Source organism: Chiloscyllium plagiosum, chromosome 2 (assembly GCF_004010195.1).
Source record: "Chiloscyllium plagiosum isolate BGI_BamShark_2017 chromosome 2, ASM401019v2, whole genome shotgun sequence".
NCBI lineage: Eukaryota > Metazoa > Chordata > Chondrichthyes > Orectolobiformes > Hemiscylliidae > Chiloscyllium > Chiloscyllium plagiosum.
In genome coordinates this window covers 32,283,711-32,300,618 of record NC_057711.1, presented here as the reverse complement: position 1 = coordinate 32,300,618, position 16,908 = coordinate 32,283,711, and the positions used below count along the sequence as shown (strand labels likewise).

Here is a 16,908-nt window from a genome sequence, read left to right as displayed (position 1 = left end):
AAGACCAGTGTAACAGAACATTAAGTGCTATTTGTATTTCAATTTCCACAATTGTCGTAGTTCCAAAAATATCACCATAGATGCAGGCTCAGCTTAAATTGGTCTTAATCTCAGAGTGAACCAATCACCATTGAGAATTAGTGCTAATTATATTGTGCTTGCGTACAGCCTTTCTGAAAGGGCTTAAAATAAGCTAGTTCTTCTCAGTGCAAGGACACTAAAAGGTGCACTTTGAAAGCTCTTGAATGCAATTAGACTGATTCATGGCAGATTTTTGATTTGCTGGCATGCAAATTAATTTAATCAGAGACTGAGGACAGTGGGGATTAAAATGAAACACATTAAAAACAGGCTCAACATTTATACTGCTATATTCACGTTTAACCAACATAAGAACATAGGAACTAGGAGCAGGAGTAGGCCATCCAACCCTTCAAGCCTGTTCCGCCACTCAATAAGATCATGGCTAATCTTTTCATGGACTCAGATCCACTTACATGCATTTTCAGCATATCCCTCAATTCCTTTATTTTTCAAAAAAGTATCTACCTTAGCTTTAAAAGTGATTACTGAAATAACATAAACTACTTCCCTGGGCAAGGAATTCCATAGATTAGCAAACATCTGGGTGAAGAAGTTCCTTTTCAGTTCAGTTCGAACCTGCCTTCTCTAATCTTGAGGCCATGCCCTCTTGTCCTACCAGTGGAAATATCCTATCTATTTCTAGTTTATCGATTCCCTTCATAATTTGATATGTTTCTCTGAGAACCCTCCTTATTCTTCTAAATTCCAATGAATATAATCCCAATCTACTCAGCCTCTCCTCAAACCAACCCCCTCAACTCCAGAATCAACCTAGTGAACCTCCTCTTCACCCTCTCCAGTGCCAGTACATCCTTTAAGTAAGGAGGCCAAATCTGCACACACTACTCCAGGTGTGGCCTCACCAGAACCTTGTACAGCTGCAGCATAACCTCTCTGCTTTTAAACTCAACCCATTTAGCAATCAAGGACAAAATCCCATTTGCCTTCCTAATTACTTGTACCTGCAGACCAATCTTCTGTGATTCAGGTACAAGGACATCAAAGTCCCTCTGCAAACCACAATGTTGCAACTTTTTACCATTCAAGTAATAATCTATTTTTGCTGTTACTGCTACCAAAATGTATGACTTCACATTTATTAACATTGTATTCCATCTGCCAGACTATTGCCCACTCATTCAATGTATCTACGTTCCTGTACAAAGTTTCACCATCCTCTGCACACTTTGCTCTGCCACTCGTCTTAGTGTCATCGGCAAATTTTGACACCGTACACATGGTCCTCAACTCTAAATCATCTATATAAATTGTAAATAATTGCGGTGTCAACACCAATACCTGAAGCACTAGTCGCTGATTGCCAGCCAGAATAGCACTATTTTTTTTCCACTCCTTGCTTCCTATCAGTCAACCAATCCTCTATCCACACTAATATTCTAGCCCTAACACCATACATCCTTATCTTATGCAGCAGCCTTATATGCAACACCTTGTCAAAGGCCTTTTGGAAATCTCGGTACACCACATCCACTGGGTCCCTGTTGTCCACCTTGCTTGAAATGCCTTCATAGGATTCCAAAAGATTTGTGAAGCATGACCTGCCCTTCATGAACCCATGCCGCATCTGTACAATGGGACAATTCTTCGAGATGCCCTGCTATTTCTTCCTTGATAACAGACTCAAGCATCTTCCCCACTACAGAGGTTAAGTCACTGATCTATAATTCCCCATCTTTTGTCTGCTTCCCTTTTTAAACAGCGGAATCACATTTGCTAAATTCCAATCTGCTGGGACAGTCCCAGAGTCCAGCGAATTTTGGAAAATTACCACCAGTCCACCTGTTATTTCTCCCACTATCTCCTTTAGTACCCTGTGATGCATTCCATCAGAGCCAGGAGACTTATCTATCCTAAGGTCCATTAGCTTACACAACACTAGCTCTTACTGGCATGTTATTAGTATACTCCACTGTAAAGACCGATGCAAAATGCCTCAGCCATTTCATCATATCCCATAACTAACTGCCTCTTTTCCAGTCTACTTTAGCCAGATCGTCCCTCATTCTATCATAGTCCCCCTTATTCAAGCATAGGACCTTGGTATTGGATTTTATCTTCACACTATCCAGCTGCATTTTAAATTCAAACATACTGTGATCACTCCTTCCAAGAGGACCTCTGACTGAGGTCATTAATTATTCCTGTCTCATTACGTAGGACCAGATCTAGGATAGTTTGCTCCCTCTACTGTTCTATTACATACTGTTCAAGAAAACTATCACTGGTACACTCAACAAACTCTTCCTCAAGGCCACCCTGACCGAGCTGGTTCGATCAATCTACATGCAGATTAAAATCCTCCATGATAATAGCCGTATCATTTTTGTAAGTGTTAGTTATTTCCTTGTTCATTGCCTGCCCCAATGCAATGTTATTATTTGTAGGCCTAAAGACTATGCCTATCAGTGACTTTTCCTTCTTGGAATTCCTAATTTCCACCCAAATGGATTCGACCTCATGCTCCACAGAACCTATATCATCTCTCAGCATCACCCTGATGTCCTTGAATATCAGAGCTACACCACCTCCCATGCATTCCTGTCTGTCCTTCCAAATAGTCTGGTACACCTGGATATTTAATTCCCAGTCATGACCATTCTGCAACCATGTCTCTGTGGTGACTAGCAAATCATATTCGTTCATGATGATTTGTGCCGTTAATTCATCAACCTTGTTACGAATGCTGCGAGCATTCTCCACAGTCCTTACAGCTTCATAAAAAGTGAGCTATAGCAAATTCACTTATTAAAAGAAAAGCAATTTAATAGATCATTTCTGCTGCAAAATTTTACATAAAATAAAATAAAACTACAAATCTCAAAACCATGCGATGATTCTAAAAAGCTTTAATTATGGATAGAACTGCTGATTACTACAGCCCAAAGCTTCCTAGAAATGTGCACCACTGGCACTGGGCCATTTTACATTAAAAATGCATAAACTAATAGCATAAGTGAGTTAAAGCATTCATACTGTGCTATTATTTCCCACTCCATCAGTACCCCTATCTAAAACTTGAAAAACTGATCAAAGTTTGACTCTCCTCACGCAGTCAAAGTAATCACAACTGAAAATTATTGGCAGATGCACCAGTTCTCTCACTGTGGTCAGTCAGTAAGAGAATTCAAGAGTCAAAATAATTGATTGAAATAGAACAAACTTACTGTTTCTTTAAATCTTTAATATTACACATTATTGTTTCAATTCATAACTAAAATGTATCAAAACAATTACCATTGTGTGCCAGGTTGAGCATATAACAAACATGCCAGGTCAGGGCTATTGTGCGCATAGCAAAGTACCTGAACTAGTCATTGACAAAAGCAATTGAACTATCTGAGGCGGAGTTCCCTCTGAACTGATGAGCTTCCCTAACATTTGTTGTTCATCCTTAATTGGTCCTGAATGAATTGACTTAGCCATTTAAAACAGCACAATGCTCCGTGTCTTAATATGTAGGCCTGAAGTCACATGTCAGCCAGACCAGGCAAAAAAGATTTTATTCTCAAAAAGTAGTGAACCAGATGAGATCCTATGACCATTGATGATAATCTCATTATCACCATTACAGAGACTAGCTTTGGATTCTCAGAGTTTATTAGTTTATTAAATGAAACATAATAGCAGCACAATAATCCCTAACCCTAACAAGAAACCGAATCTAATCATCACCATTGACAGTCAATGACATTGTTATTGCTGAATTCCCAACTATCAATATTTTGGGTTATCAAAGACCAGAGTCTGAATTGGACTAGCCATATAAATACTGCAATTATGAAAGCAGGTCAGAGGCTAGGAATCCTGTGCTGAGTAACTCACTACCTGGCTCCCCAGAGTCTGTCTACTAATGGTCTACCCTCCACTTGTCTGGATGAGTGCTCATCCAACAATACAAGAAACTTGACACCGTCTAGAATAAAGTAGCCCATTCTCTCTCATCCACACACATTCACTCCCTTTGCCACTGATGCTCAGTTTGCATCAGTGTGTATTACCTATAAGATGCAATGCAGAAATTCACCAAGACAGCAACTTCCAAACCCATGACCATTACCATTTAGAACGAAAGAGCAGCAGATACTTGGGAACACCATTACATGCAAGTTTCATCCAAAGCCACTCAGACCATCGTTGTTTGGACGTATTTCACCAGCAAGTCCCCCCCCCCCCCAACAGCATTGTGGTGTACTTGTACCAAAAAAAAGATTGCAACTGTTCACTACCACTTTCTCAAGCACAGCTTGGGACCAGGAATAAATGGCTGGCCCAGTGTGTGAATAAAAAAAACAATTCTTCCCAAGACCTCATTCAAAGATGGACAGTGTAGTTAATTTCAGGAGTACAGCAACTGTTGTTCACATTTTCGCAGCATTTAACTGGGTGTAGCAAGGAGGAACATAAATCAAATTGGTTAATGTCAATCAAGAGAAATCTCAAGTGACTGGACTTATGACTGGAGACCAATCATATCAGGTTGAGGACATCATGTGAAGGTTTGTTATAGCAAATTTGCATTAATGAAACGCACATTATAGCAGAACTTGTACTTTAAATCGACCAATGCATATAACATAAGAAGTACAGTAACCTGATGTGGCCGGCTCAGCTGGTGGCAGCTCCTGCAATTTCCAGAGGCGAACGCTGCCATCCTCAGAGCAGGATACCAATTGGCTGCAAAACACATTGAAATGTTGATAATACTTTCAGAGCAAACAAGAAACAGCAGAGAAAATTGGTTTTGTTGTTACTTAATGTATATTAAATGTTCATTATTGATTTTGCTCAAAATGTTCTAAACTTAATTCTGGCAACAGTTTTAGGTTAGAGAGGACTGCAGATGCTGAAGATCAGGGTTGAGTGTGGGGTGCTGGAAAAGCACAGCAAGTTAGGCAGCATCCGAGGAGTCGGAGAATTGATGTTTTATGCACAAGTCCTTCCTGATGACGAGCTTATGCCCGAAACGTCAATTCTATTCCTTGGATGCTGCCTGATGTGCTGTGCTTTTCCAGCACCACACCCTCGTCAACAGTTTTAAGTAAACAATGGAAAGTGTACTAAATACTTAGAACAAGAACATACTCATCGAAGTTTATTACCTTTCCACAGATTTACTAAAATGGCAGTGTATATATAAAAATTGAAATCTTTCCAGTCTTAATTTTTGCTAAATTTAGAAACGGAAAAGGAAATGTACCTAAAAGTAGGCAAAGGCCTCTACTTCCTCTTAAATGGAAATGGAGGGTTCTTGTAAAGTGGCATTTAACTATGTGTCAATAATCCAAACTAAAAACCATCTACACCTTCCAAAGTGGTACTGCAGAACCATTTAAAATGAATAAAATTAATATCAGTACATCTTAAGAGAACGGTCAGGATTATTAAGATTGATCTAAATTGCTTGGAGGAAACAAACTTGCATTTTCATTTAGTATTTCTTCCTGCTTCATGTAATAAGAGCATGCTGTTTACACAAAACAGGTTAGCATAACATACAGGAGCAAGATTTCATACTTGTTTGGTAACTTTGCAATGTGCAACACACGTGAATCATGTGCCACTTGCTGGTACGCGATCACTGTTTTTGTTTGAAGATTATACACATAAATTCCAGTTCCAATGGCAGCAAAAACATTCTACAAGGGGAAAAAAATTAGAAACTTATCTTTAATTTAACATATCATTATAAAAGGATGTAGAATTACTATAGAGAAGAATTTGGAAAGCTGTAATGATTGATCGGATGAGCTTTTTTGTAGCACAGACCAGATGAATCATTAAAATAAGTGAATGAGAGTAGGATTTGGATTTTTCCATATTTATGAAATAATTTTTTTTTTAAAAATGCTCTTCCTATTGTGTGCCTTTTGATGAAAATACAAGGCAAAATGAATTGTATATTTTTCAACAAAGCTCCACACTAATTGAATGATAGCATGTTCTTTGCTAAAATTCTTGTCATTGTAGCCCATAGATGGGCCTTTTTATCTTTATTCATATTGCTGATTTGACAGCACTAAATATAACATTCATAAATCCATTTGGAGTATTAGACACAAATTTATTAGATTTTGGGATAAACAGCATTGACTTTTGGTTTACCTCTCTATCTGAAGACAGATGATGGATGCAGGTTTCATGCTGGTTTGGGGTTAATGATATTTTTATTTCAGCTGGTTTATCAGACTGTTGGGCAGAATTCCAGAACTGAGATTCAGATGCTCGAACTGACCAATCCAGGCTGTCCCAAATTATTAACTCACCCACGTGGGATCCAGTTGCAAATGTATTATCTGTTAATGGAAATAAACAATTCACCATGGCAAGATTCCAGTGAAACCAAAACTCAAAACAGCTTGGTATTACAGTAGTTTGACTACTGATTTTAGTTGACACGAAGAGTTTGATTAAACGCTTGCCTGTAGAATTTGCTTCTGAAAACCTACGTTATAAACAAGAACTCTTCTAATGCATGGATCTGCTGCTAAAGTCAGCAACTTAAATCAGTAGCAGCTAATTATGATTTCTGCTTGAGATTCAGGAGGGAAATTTATCTCCAGAATAGCATCAAAAATTAGTACAAGCCTTAATCAAAACTAATTTCCACATTTGTACCTAACTAATTTTAAATGAAATTAAGATAATTTCCGAAGAAGGCAGCCATAACACCAAATACTTAAAACAAGTAGTTCAATCATTTTATCAAGACAGGTGTGAAAGGGATGAATGGCAGTTATCACAAAGTCAGAGAAACTGAAGTTCTAGCAGTGGGAGGTGATCACGGATAAAGTAACAGACAATTCAGAGGATGAAGTTTTTAAATTTAAGGTGTATGGGAATCACAAATCGGTGTGGATCAGGGAGGAGTGGGGTGATATTTGATTGGAACTCCTGGCAGGATAGGATCCAAGCAGCACAGCTGTGAATGAGTTGAAGTTGATGGAACATTAGAAATGGATCAGAGAAGTGACAGTCTGAAATTTGGATGGCAGTGCAAAAAGACAAAGGGCTCACAGATTGTTTTATTTTTAAAAAGTGGAGATGACAGCAATTTGGACATTCCAGAGGAGACAGAACCATTAATGGTAAAAAACCAGCATGTGGGCTAAGAATGGAAGTTAAGTGACAAGCGTCTTATTCAGAATAGGGCAGGGGTAGGAATGAGGTCTTGTGGACAAGGTGAGGTCTGAAAAGACATGAGGCAAGATGAGTAAAAGATGGCAGCTCAGTGACTGTGGAATAAAGGAGGCTGAAAGCTTTGTTAACACTAATTATTATTAAAATTATTAAATTTAACTACTTTGATTCTTAGGCCAGCTTCAGTTTATTCCACTGTACAGCAAACTTTGTATTAATAGCACCTTGTGAACCAGCACTCTAGACAAACTGGCAGAAATTATATAACCAAAATACCAGAAGTTTACTGTATTATTGTGATCTCCACAATGTCAGAGCAGTCAGTTGAAGATGCGAGTAAGAAGGCACCCTGCTAGTAAATTTTATTCAAGGCAAAGTTGCATTAAGTGATTTATGCTGTAAATGAACTATAACAATGGTGTGCATACTCCCTGCATTATCTTTCTATTTCTTAATGTGTGTTTTTACCTTGATTATGTGGACCTCTTGATCAACCAAATATTGGTACACTCCTCATCCCATAGGTGCTGGTTAATAAAAGGTTTGCTGTAGTTTAATTTTGAATGGCCGCAACAACAGCTAAACTAGCACTATTTCAAAAAGCTTTTTGAGGATTTTCTTTTTGGTTTACAGCTGTGATTTTGGCAATCAATTTATTTTCATACTTAAAAAATTTAGAAGTTTGCTTTTTGAGGGAACAATATTTGCAATTTTTTTTATATACACTGTCAAGCTCAACTTTATAAGAGGTTGTGCAAGTCTAAAAAGTGGATAAAGAAACATCTACTGGCACAAGTATTTTTTTAAATTTATTCACGGGATGTAGGTGTCACTGGCTAGGCCAGAAATTACCTAACTGCCCTGGAGAAGTGGGTGGTGAGCTGCTTTCTTGAAGCACTGCCGTTCTTGGGCTGTAAAGACACTCAAAGCGCCATTATTCTGCAACCCTTGACACAGTTACTTTCCAACAATAGAGCAACCACATCTATTTGTCCAAATTGGTAGAACAGAAACTATTCAAAAACAGCAATGGCACCATAATAAGCCTGCAATATAAGGGAGGCACTGCCAGTGGTCTACTGTATTATCACTCCTCTCAAATGTTATGCTGGTTCAGGCCAAACCAGCACTGCAACTTCAAGTACCATGCTGGCTGTATATGCCTCAAAAGGCTTACGTAACTTTGCTAAAAATTTATCTCCTTTCCAATTGAGCAGTATAAAATGCTGCTGCAGTAGTACATTCCTCAAAATGATTAACAATGCCTATTTCACATCTATCCAATGAAACTGGCAAAGAAATTTTGAACACTATCAATTCTCAAAATACACAAAAGCAAAAAAATATGAAGCAGGTTTGCAACTTCTGTCATTTATATTTAGTACTGGTGATTAGTCTTCAGTTGCAAGATGCCTTGCTTTCTCCTGCAACAGCAGCCAAGTAATATGTTGAAGGAAGGAAGTGGTTACAAAGATAGTAGATGCACTGATATTAATCTTCCAAGAATGCTTTGATTCTTGAAAAGTATCAGAAGATTGTCAGTTCTCCAATGTCATACCCTTATCCATAAAGGGAGGGAGACAGAGAAAGGCCAGTTAGCTTCACATCGGTCACTGGGAAATAATTTTTATACTCACTTGTAGAAAATAAATATAGCTGGCCAGGCCAGCATTTATTGTCCATCCCTAGTTGCCCTTGAGTAAGTGGTGTGAGCTGCCTTTTTGAACTGTTGATCATCTGTTGCAGGTTGACTGACAATGCAGTTAGTGGGGAAATTCCAGGATTTTTACACACTGACTGTGAAAGAACGTGACATTTCTCCAGGTCAGGATGTCGAGTGGCTTGGGGGGGAACTTAGAGATGTGAAGTTTCCATGTATCTGCTGCTCTTGTCCTCCTAATGGTTGTGGGTTTGGAAGGTGCTGAGCCATGACCAAATTGGCACAGGGTCAACAAGATTAAAGAGATAAATGCATGGCTAAAAGATTGGCTTGGGAGAGTTTCAAATTCATGGGACATCAGCACCAGTACTGGGGAAGGAGGGAGCTATTCCAATGGGAGAGAGCTCTGGCAATTGCATAAATAAAGCTGTGGGTATGGCTTTAAACTAAATAGTGGATTCAGTTGCATGGAAAATAATGGAAATAGTTAGAGGCAGCCCCATAGAGGTTATTAGAGTTTCTAAAATAAATAATAAAACAGTGAATAGAAAGGGTCAGTAATCTAACTTCAGGCACAGCAGATAAGGGGACAACTGCGAGAAGGGGGCAGTCAAAGCAGGACTGAGGGCATTGTACTTAAATGCACATAAGTATAAGAAGCAAGGTCAATGGGCTTGTAGCACAGCTTGAAATTGACAGATTTGATGTTGTGAAGGGTCTTCTGTTCTGAAGAGGACTCTCACCGGACCTGAAACTGATCACAGTTCACTCTGATCTCTCTCCACAGTTGCTGTCAGACTTGCTGAGCTTTCCAGTAATTCTGTTTTTGTTTTCGATTTCCAAAATCTGCAGTTCTTTTGGTTTTCTTAATGTACTTGATGATGTTCTTTACCAACCATTTCCTTCCACAGCAAATGGTAGATGCTTAGTTCTGAGTCTGCCAGGATCACTTAGTTTCTGACCTCATTATAGCCTGGTTTTCCTCCCATTCTGTCAGCAGTGTACAATTTATATTAATAATGATTGTCTTGAAGGCCTGCCTCTGTACTTTTTATAGTGCATAATTCTGGGTTATTGGCTTAGGGAGAGGTGATGGCCAAGGAAGAGGTGATGTCCTCGTGGTAGAGGTAGTGGTACTTTTACTGAAATGTTAGTCCAAAGACCAAAGTAATGTTCTGGGAACTTGGGCTCAAATCCCATCACAGGAGATGGTGGAATTTGAATTCAATAGAACTCTGAAATTGAGTGTTTAATGATGACCATGAATCCACCATGGAAAAACCCATTTGATTCACTAATGTCCATTAGGGAAGGAAATCACCATCCTTATCTGGTCTGGTTTATATGTGACTCCGGAGTCCACAGTAATGTGGTTGACTTTTAACTGTCCTCTGGGCAATTAGGGATGGATGTTAAATACTGGCCTGGCCAAGGATGTTCTCAACCCATGAATTAATTTTTAAAAACTTCCAACATTCCAAGAAAGGATTGTTCTGCCTTCTGTCAGAGCTACGTGCAGTAACAGCCGAAAAATGAGCATTAAGGCAACTAATCTAGGTAATCCTCAATAAAAATAAAAGTGAACTTACCATTTACACTGATTAGTGCCCTGATATCATCTTCATGGTTTGATAGTCTTCTCATCTCAATAATTTCCCAAGTCTGAGATTCTGATGACAATGGCGTCAACTTGAAAATAACTGAAAATAGCAAAAGTTCATTAAATAATAAATCTAAGTTTTCAGGTTGTTTTATTTTTACTACCACACCATAAGTACATAACTAATTTCCTTAGAAATTAGATCAAATAAAAACACATCTGACAGATTATGTTAAGTTAAACATTTTTTTACTAATACAACTTTCGCAAAAGTCTTACCTATATCCTTCCTGACCGCTGTAGCAATGCTGTTTTTTGGTAGTTCTATCATCGAGCTTACATCTGTTTATATTAAAAAAAACACATGAGAGATACAATAACCCTCATACTCAAAATGCATGGCACTCAAGATGACAGGAAACACTGCTGGCCCTACTAATAGGAAATTAACTGGAGAATTTTGAGAAATAAGAATCAATCTCTATCTCACCTCCCACACTTCACTTTGTATATTGCATGCTATTTCCACCATTAAGCACATATATGCTCCCGAGTTATAGTTTCACTAGATTGGCAACTCATTTGTAGATTTGCTTCTTGTTGCATTTAGCACTGCCTCCTGCACTTATCCTTGAACCAGTACTGATGCTCTTAGAATATTGACAGATTGAGAGAAATACAATTCTGCTTCTATTGGTCCACAAAATGTCTTGGATGCCCAGCTTGGGGCTACTTGATCAGTTCTGAATCCACCTTATTCAGCATGGCATTAATGTCCCACACGGTGGCGTGGGTGAAGATGAGACTCAACTCCAAGATGGCAGCACAGCAGCAGCTCACAGGGGCCTCTCCAGACAGAGAGCTACTAAATTCCAAGAGAAACAGGAAACCCGGTGTTTGCAGACACTGCTACAGTACAGGAACCAGGTGGAAACATATCTGGATGGAGAGCTACAGCAGGAGCTACACAATCTCGGCTTGCTTCGGAGACCAGGTCTCCAGTCCTCAGCCTCACCTGATGCCGGGTCTTGAGACATCGGAAGCAGTGTGCGAGGAGGCAGAGGTGTGATAAGCATAGGGGAAATCTCAGCTTGCTGCCGAGACCAGGCCCCCAGTCCTCGGCCTTGCCTGATTCCAGTAGCTGGGTGTGGAGTCATCAGAAGCCATGTGCAAGGGGGCAGAAGTTCATGCCAGGCTAAGTGCGAGGGGGCAGTAAATGTGCAGGAGTTCATACCAGGCTAAAAACAAACCCAAGCCAGCCAGCTCTCCCTTCCATTCTGCTCTCCAATGTCTACTCCCTGGACAACCAACTATTCTGCATCGGACAGTGGCAGGCACCTCAGCATGAGTTCAGAGACTGTTGTGTCCTTGTTTTCATGGAAACATGGCTCAGCGACAGAGTTCCAGAAACTGCCATCTAGCTAGATGGGCTTGCCTTGTTTCGCGCCAACGGAAATGCAGCTCTGTGCGATAACTCTGGGTGGGGGGGTCTGTGTCTGTATCAATACAAAATAGTGCAAAGACGCCATGCTAGTGTCGCTACTGCTCATCACTGGTGGAGTTTGTGACTGTTAGGTGCAGACCGTTTTATTTCCCACAGGAATTCATTGCTGTTCTTATATTTGGGGTATATATTCCTTCCAGTGCTAATGTTAAGGAAGCACTCTGAACTGTATGGACTATTGGTGGACTGCAGAACGCACGTCCTGACAGTCTGTTTATTGTTGCTCCAGATTTCAACCATGCAAATCTTAAGACTGTGCTCCCTAAATTCTATCAGCATGTGGACTTTGCGACGAGAAGGGAGAACACGCTGGATCTGGTTTACACAAACATCCCCAATGCAGACAGGACAGAGGCCCAGCCCCGCCATGGCTCCTCAGACCACATCTCTGTTATAGTAATCTCAGTATACACACCGCTCGTCAGACGTGTCAAACTGGTTCTGAAGCAGGTGAAAACCTGGCCAGCAGGAGCCATTTCTGTCCTTCAAGACTGTTTTATCCAAGACCATCAATTCTAACCACAACCTGAAGCCACGGATGATCGCAAACGTTTGCGCACTCTGCTGAGGACCCATAATTCCGCTTTCAGAGCAGAAGATAAGGCGGCCCTAACAACAGCAAGGGCCAAGATGACCCGAGCCATCAAAGAGGCAAAGTGTGCACACGCTCAGAGAATACACAGCCACTTTCAGGACAGTGGCGATATACAGCATGTGGAAGGGTATCCAGGCCATCACCAACCACAGAACAGCATCACCTGCTTGTGCTGGTGATGCCTCACTCCCGGATAAGTTGAACATTTATGCACGGTTTGAGGCATGACATGGCATCACAGCAAGGAAGTCTACATCAGGTGCTGTGTTTTACCACGGCTGACATGAGGAAGACCCTATGCAGAGTCAACCCACATAAGGCTGCTGGACCAGATAACATCCCTGGCAGAGTGTCCAGATGATGCGCTGACGTACTGGCAGATGTTCTCAAGGACATAGTCAACATCTCCCTGAGCTACACCATCGTTCCAACATGCTTCAAGGCTGTGACCATCATCCCCATGCCGAAGTAGTCTTCAGTGTCCTGTCTCAACGACTACCATCCTGTTGTGTTTACCCATCATGAAGTGTTTCAAGAGGCTCGTGATCAGGCTTAAGACCCTGCTGCCCCCCCCCCCCGCCCCCCCGCCCCTCACTGGACACCCTGCAGTTCACGCATCAACCCATTGGTTCAACAGATGATGCCATTTCCACCACCCTCCATCTGGCCCTCACGCACCTGGAGAAGGACACCTACATCAGACTACTGTTCATAGACTTTAGTTGAGCATTTAAGACCATCATTCTTCAGCACCTGATTGGAACGCTGAGTCTGCTGGGCCTAAATACCTCCCTTTGTAACTGGATCCTGGACTTCCTGACTGGGAGACCTCTATCAGTCCGGATTAGGAACAGCGCCTCTAACACTGAGCATGGTGGGGGGGGGTTGAGGAGACAGGTCTGAGTGTTCGGTCCATTGTTGTTCACACTGTTGACATGACTGTATAGCAATACACAGGTTGAATCACATCATCAAGTTCACTGATGATATGACGGCAGTGGGTCTCAGCAAAATGAGTCAGTATACAGAGAGGAGGCGCTGCAGCTACCGGACTGGTGCAGAGGCAACAATCTGTCTCTGAATGTGGACAAGACAAAAGGGATGGTTGTTGACTTCAGGAGGGCACAGAGCAACCACTCTCCGCCGGACATCAACAGCTCCCTGTGGAAATCATGAAGAGCACCAAATTTCTCAGCGTACACCACCCGGCAGAGAATCTCAGCTGGACGCTCAACATCAGCTCCATAACCAAGAAAGCACTGCAGCGTCTCTACTTTCTGCACAGGCTGAGGAAAGCCCACCTTCCACCCCCACCATCCTCTCAATATGCTACAGAGGGTTCATTGAGAGTACCCCGAGCTGATGCATCACTGCCTGGCTTGGAAATTGCATCTTCTTGGATTGTAAGACCCTACAAGGGATAGTGAGGGCAGCTGAGAAAATCACCAGGTTCTCTCTTCCCTCCATTACAGACATTTACACCACACGCTGCATCCAAAAGGTTAAGAGCATTGTGGGATATCCCACACACACCTCATTCAAACTCTTCTCTGTCCTGCCATCTGGCAGAAGATACTGGAACATTCGGTCTCTCATGGCCAGACTACAGCAGTTTCCTCTCCCAAGCCATCAGGCTCCTTAACACACTATGATCGGACTCTTTCCCATCTGAAATTCTTCTCACGACTTCAAATTGCTGCTAGAAAAATGTCTATTGTTTATCATTCTTCAATACACTAACTTGTGTGCTTTGTGCTTCTTACACACTTTATGCCATATACAAATTGTGTAGTTTGTGCTGTCCATGTGGCACCCTCGGTCCTGGAGGAACGCTGTCTCGTTTTTTCTGTATCAGATGTATATGGCAGAAGTGACAAGTAAAAGCTACTCTACTCATCTCTATAAAGGATAATTTGATTGCCATTTCCACCAATACTGCCGTGGACAAATGTATCTGTGATAGGTCAACTAGTAAATGCAAGATCAAGTGGTTTTTTTGTCTCCTAGTTCTCTCAGCCCCTTTCTGCCTGACAGATATTCCTTTATGACTGAACGAGCTTGTTTAGTGATATTACAATGCCAGACTGTGATGAAAATTAAAGTCCTTACCAACTATGCACTCACGATCCTCAATGGAACCTGCTCCAACTGTATAGATCTTTGAGACTTCTCCAATTCTGGTCTCCTGTATGTCCTTGATTTCAATTACTTTATGATATGTAGCAGTATTTTCAGCTGCCTTAGCCGCAAACTCTTTAAACCTTTTAACGTCTCTCTCCCGTTAATATACTCCTAAAAACCTACTTCTTTGATCAAGCTTTTTCACACATTTCATGATTTCTCCTTCCATGTCTAAGTGTCAAAGGATGTCAAAAACGTTTTTATTGATACCACTGTTATATGCCTTGATATATTTTCCTGTGTTGAATGCCCTATATGCAAGTTGATATAGGCATATTAGTAATAGGTTAAACTGATTTAATACTGCGATTTTCCATGCAAGATTAGTTCTCCCAAGAAAAAAAGTTTCTTGAAAGTTTATCTTGGAAATAAACATACTTGTAATAAAATGTGAAATATGGAACTAAATGCCTGAATAAGAGCAGTTTAAAATAATACCTGCATCTTTAAAGCAAGCTGTTTTACAGAGCAATTCTGCTTGACAGTTCCAAGTGCATACTTTATCTGCTCCAGACAACCACACGTCAAGTCTTTCGATAATCATCAGACACTGCCAAAATAAGCTAAATGATAAAATTGCAAACACAACGATTGTTAAAACATTAGCCACCAGTGGACTTATCCTGAGACAACCTTTAATTCAAATTCTTAGACTCGTAATATGCAAAATGTGCAGATCATCCACTCCAATAATTTTACACGTATGGTTACAGCATATTGCTTCCATGCAAGGGAATGGAAAGATGATTAGCTTTTAAAACAAAGTGTGTGTTCCTTTGAGGAAAAGTAATTTATCTAAATCATAGAATCCCTACAGTGCCAAAAGAAGTCATTCGGCCTATCAACTCTGCAACGACTCTCTGAAGAACATCCCACCCAGTCACAGCCCTCTGTCCCATCCACATTACCCAACATTTACCATAGCTAATCCATCTAGCCTGTACATCCCTAGACACTATGGAGCAACCTAACATGGCCAATCCACCTAAACTACACATTCCATGCAGACACAGGGAGAATATGCAAACTGCACACAGTCACCCAAGGTTGGAATCAAAGCTGGGTCCATAGCGCTGTCAGGCAGCAGTGCTAAACATTGAGCCACTGTGCTGCTCTCCCATTTGGTTCATTTAGAACAGGCCTCAATTATATCAATTGTCAAATTAAAAATAGGGAAGCAATAGATCATTTGAAATTTGTTCCAATATGCAAGTGAAGGAGGCAGATTGATCAACCAATCAAGGCACAGAAGAAAATAGCCAACAATTTGCACATTCTCCCCGTGTCTGCGTGGGTTTCCTCCGGGTGCTCCGGTTTCCTCCCACAGTCCAAAGATATACAGGTCAGGTGAATTGGCCGTGCTAAATTGCCCATAGTGTTAGGTGCATTAGTCAGAGGGAAGTGGGTCTGGGTGGGTTACTCTTTGGAGGGTCGGTGTGGACAGGTTGGGCCGAAGGGCCTGTTTCCACACTGTAAGGAATCTAATCTAAAAAAACAGCATCAATAGCATCCAGTCACGGACCAAAGAAAGAATAAAGAAGTCTTGCTGCAATTATTCAGGCTTTGGTGAGACCATATCTACAGATTAATGAATAAAAATAATATACTCTGGATTCTGGAAATCTGAAAGAGAAAGAAAATGTGGGAGAAACTTAGCAGATCTGGCAGGATCTTTGGAGAAAGAAACAAAGTTAATGTTTCAAGTCTGATGAGCCTTCTGAAGAATCATGCATGTTTTGGTATCCATATCCAAGAAAAGATATACTTGCCATGGAGATGATACAGCAAAGATTCATTATGTTGATTCCTGGAATGAGAGGGCTCACCCATGATGAGAGGCTAAGCAGATCGATCCTATACTCTCCGGAGTCTAAAGACCGAGACATGAATCATAGAAGATCTGAAAAGGATCAACTGGGAAATACCAAGATTCTGTTGTTTCCCTTGGCTGAGGAATCTAGGACTGAGAGGCAGACATTTCTTCACTCAAAAGGTTGCGAAACTTTGGAATTCTAAGCCAGAGGGTTGTGGGTGCTCCATAATGGAACAAATTTAAGCCCAAGATTGGGAGATGTGTGTCAGTCAGGAAGTTATTGAATACTAGGAGCAGACAAGAAAATAAAACT

The 16,908-nt window shown here is 40.9% G+C and overlaps 1 protein-coding gene across 1 annotated transcript in view; it reads right to left on the bottom strand.

Moving 5' to 3' along the window:
* Positions 1 to 4,637: 4,637 nt before the first annotated feature.
* wdr41 (WD repeat domain 41) overlaps positions 4,638 to 16,908 on the bottom strand; it is a 43,675-nt gene continuing 31,404 nt past the window's right edge. Inside the window, exons 7-12 of the mRNA XM_043702685.1 lie at positions 15,221 to 15,332; positions 10,782 to 10,844; positions 10,492 to 10,602; positions 6,208 to 6,398; positions 5,620 to 5,741; positions 4,638 to 4,779 (exon numbers count right to left, since the gene is read on the bottom strand). Coding sequence (XP_043558620.1) covers positions 4,638 to 4,779; positions 5,620 to 5,741; positions 6,208 to 6,398; positions 10,492 to 10,602; positions 10,782 to 10,844; positions 15,221 to 15,332 — 741 coding nt within the window. The remainder of the gene's footprint in view (positions 4,780 to 5,619; positions 5,742 to 6,207; positions 6,399 to 10,491; positions 10,603 to 10,781; positions 10,845 to 15,220; positions 15,333 to 16,908) is intronic.